Source organism: Lolium perenne, chromosome 4, assembly GCF_019359855.2.
Source record: "Lolium perenne isolate Kyuss_39 chromosome 4, Kyuss_2.0, whole genome shotgun sequence".
In the NCBI taxonomy this organism is placed as follows: Eukaryota; Viridiplantae; Streptophyta; class Magnoliopsida; order Poales; family Poaceae; genus Lolium; species Lolium perenne.
Window position 1 is genome coordinate 30,930,105 of NC_067247.2, and position 2,318 is coordinate 30,932,422.

The 2,318-nt window shown below is 48.9% G+C and overlaps 1 protein-coding gene across 1 annotated transcript; it reads left to right on the forward strand.

Moving 5' to 3' along the window:
- Positions 1–486: 486 nt before the first annotated feature.
- Positions 487–1,347, forward strand: LOC127292075 (uncharacterized). The gene is made up of 2 exons (XM_051321424.2): positions 487–736; positions 873–1,347. The coding sequence occupies exons 1-2, from the start codon at positions 595–597 to the stop codon at positions 1,121–1,123; spliced, it is 393 nt and encodes a 130-aa protein (XP_051177384.1). The 5' UTR covers positions 487–594; the 3' UTR covers positions 1,124–1,347.
- Positions 1,348–2,318: the final 971 nt, after the last annotated feature.

Below are 2,318 nucleotides of genomic sequence, written 5' to 3' on the forward strand. Positions count from 1 at the left end.
TAATTTGGGTATGGCACTTGCAGATATAACTATTCTATGTAACAAGGCATCAAAACGCAAAAGTTTTTGGGTTCTTATGAAAGGAAATAACAACTCCTCTTGGAATTCTTGTAGTTGCACAATCGGGGACGTCTCAAGCGAAGCAAAGCCATGGCTGGGTTTGAATTTCAAGTTGAAAGGATTGTGCCTCATAACAAATGGCCAGTGCAGCCGTGCAGGAGTTCAATCAGCATTTTCTCAAGTTCGTGCAAGTATATATTGTCTAATAAAGCATTGACCTCATTTGCAGTTTCTGAAAAAAGGCATGGACCGCCGTGCAAAGAGAGAAGCCTCGTGATAACCCTGCAATTGTATCACCAGTACAGGGTGTTCCCACCAAAGGTTTATCCGTTCCTTTGTCTGATCCGTCGTCGCCTCAGTGGGCAGCGCACGCAGCTTTGCTTCTCCCTGTCCCGGAACTGGACCCCCTCCCTCTATAAGAAACCAAGACTTCCTTCCATTAGCCGCGTACAGATTGAGAGATAGAGAGAGCTACAGCAGCCAGAGCAAGAAAATCCTTGCAAGAGAAGAACGAAATCCAAGAGAGAAAAAGAGATGGGTAGAAGAGGAAGCCCGGCGGCGTTCCTGGTGTTCTTGGCCGTTCTAGCCGTGCTCCTCGCAGCTCTTCCCCACCTCGCCGAATCCAGCGGCAGGCACCACCACCACCACGGCCAACACTCCCATCTCCAAAGCAGAGGTACGAGACTTTTCGTCGATTATCGCAAGGAAACAGATGAATGAAGCAAGATGCTTCCCCTTCCTTAGGGAACAGTGTGGCAGATCGACCTGTTGAGCTCATGACTAATTGGGACTTTTCTCTCTGGGTTTTGCAGGGCACGGAGACGAAGAGCAGGCGCCGGCGGCGAAGGTGAGGAGGGAGTGGCCGTGCTGCGACAACTGCGGCAGTTGCACCAAGTCGATCCCGCCGCAGTGCCAGTGCATGGACGCTGTGCGCGGCGGGTGCCACCCGGCGTGCCGGGATTGCGTCAAGTCCGCCCTCAGCGTCCACCCGCCCGTCTATCAGTGCATGGACCGCATCCCAAACTTCTGCCAGCGGCGCTGTAACGCCGTCGCCGCCCACTGACCCAACCCAGCAGACCGGCCAACTGACCCAACGCGGCAATGCCCACCTACCGTCACCGGCGACGAAGAATCTTACCAAGTCCAATAGTCTATGCCATTGCCAACGTGCCTGCCAGTTTTTAATTAGCCGCGGCTCTTGTCTTTGTTGACTGAATACTCTGTAACCTGTACGGTGCCTCTGTTTCCCCTCGATGCAATGTAAATCTGAAGAGAGAGTTTATCTAATCTAAGCTGGAGTTGGTTTGTTTTGTGGATCAGAAGTCGATCGACTATCCAAACTTTTTCTCGTCTCCTGGCTTTTGTCAAGCAGGTAATTTCAGAGAGGCGGAGTATTTGTTAGTTTGTTACTAGTACTTGGTTGACTGCCATCAGATTAGTTTCATGAAGTTTTATTGGGCGAATTTCTTTTGTTCTAACTGACTAAATAATTTTCCAACCGGAATTTGTTGGCTTCTATTTTCATGGAATAGGATGCCTCCCCTTTCACTCGCCCAAAGATCGCACAAACCGGAATAAGCTAAAAAGAAACACTAACCCGCACTTTCTCCATTCATATTAAAGTTAGAAAGCATTGACTGTTCATTTTCTTCTCTACCTTGTGTCGGTTAAAATCGAATGGATGGAATAGCTAGTCACACGAAAGGAATGGTCCCCTTCCTCACTCGTATCACACGCCTGAAGTCCTTCTCTTGGTTGTGGCGGTGGTGGTGGGATGATCTCCGTGTGCGGCGGCTTCTTCCCCGCGGGGAGCCCTTGGGTCGCGGTGGCGAAGATTGGAAGATTTAGCCCTACGCACTTCTTGTGCTAAGTTGTTGTTCTACTTGATGTCGGCCTCCTCGATCTGACCGTCGACGAGTTCTTGTTTTTCATGACGGAAATCTCTGTTGATTGGGTCATGGCGCTTCTAGATATCCAGATCGGAAATGATCCGGTCATGTATCCTAGGCGTCGGACACCGGTGCTTACACGGTAGCTCCACCCGTGATGCGCGCCCATATTTTCATCTAGTGCTTCTTATTTTTGAGGATTTGATTTCGAAGAATGTCTTTTAGAGTTCGGTTATTGTCTTCGGTGATTTTTTCTTTCTTTTTCTGTTTTTGCAGGTGTCTATTTTTTTATATCTTCAGAGCATGTGGAACAAAATTGAATATATTGCCTTTAGGAAAACAACACACAGGTGCACGGCGACCTCGTTT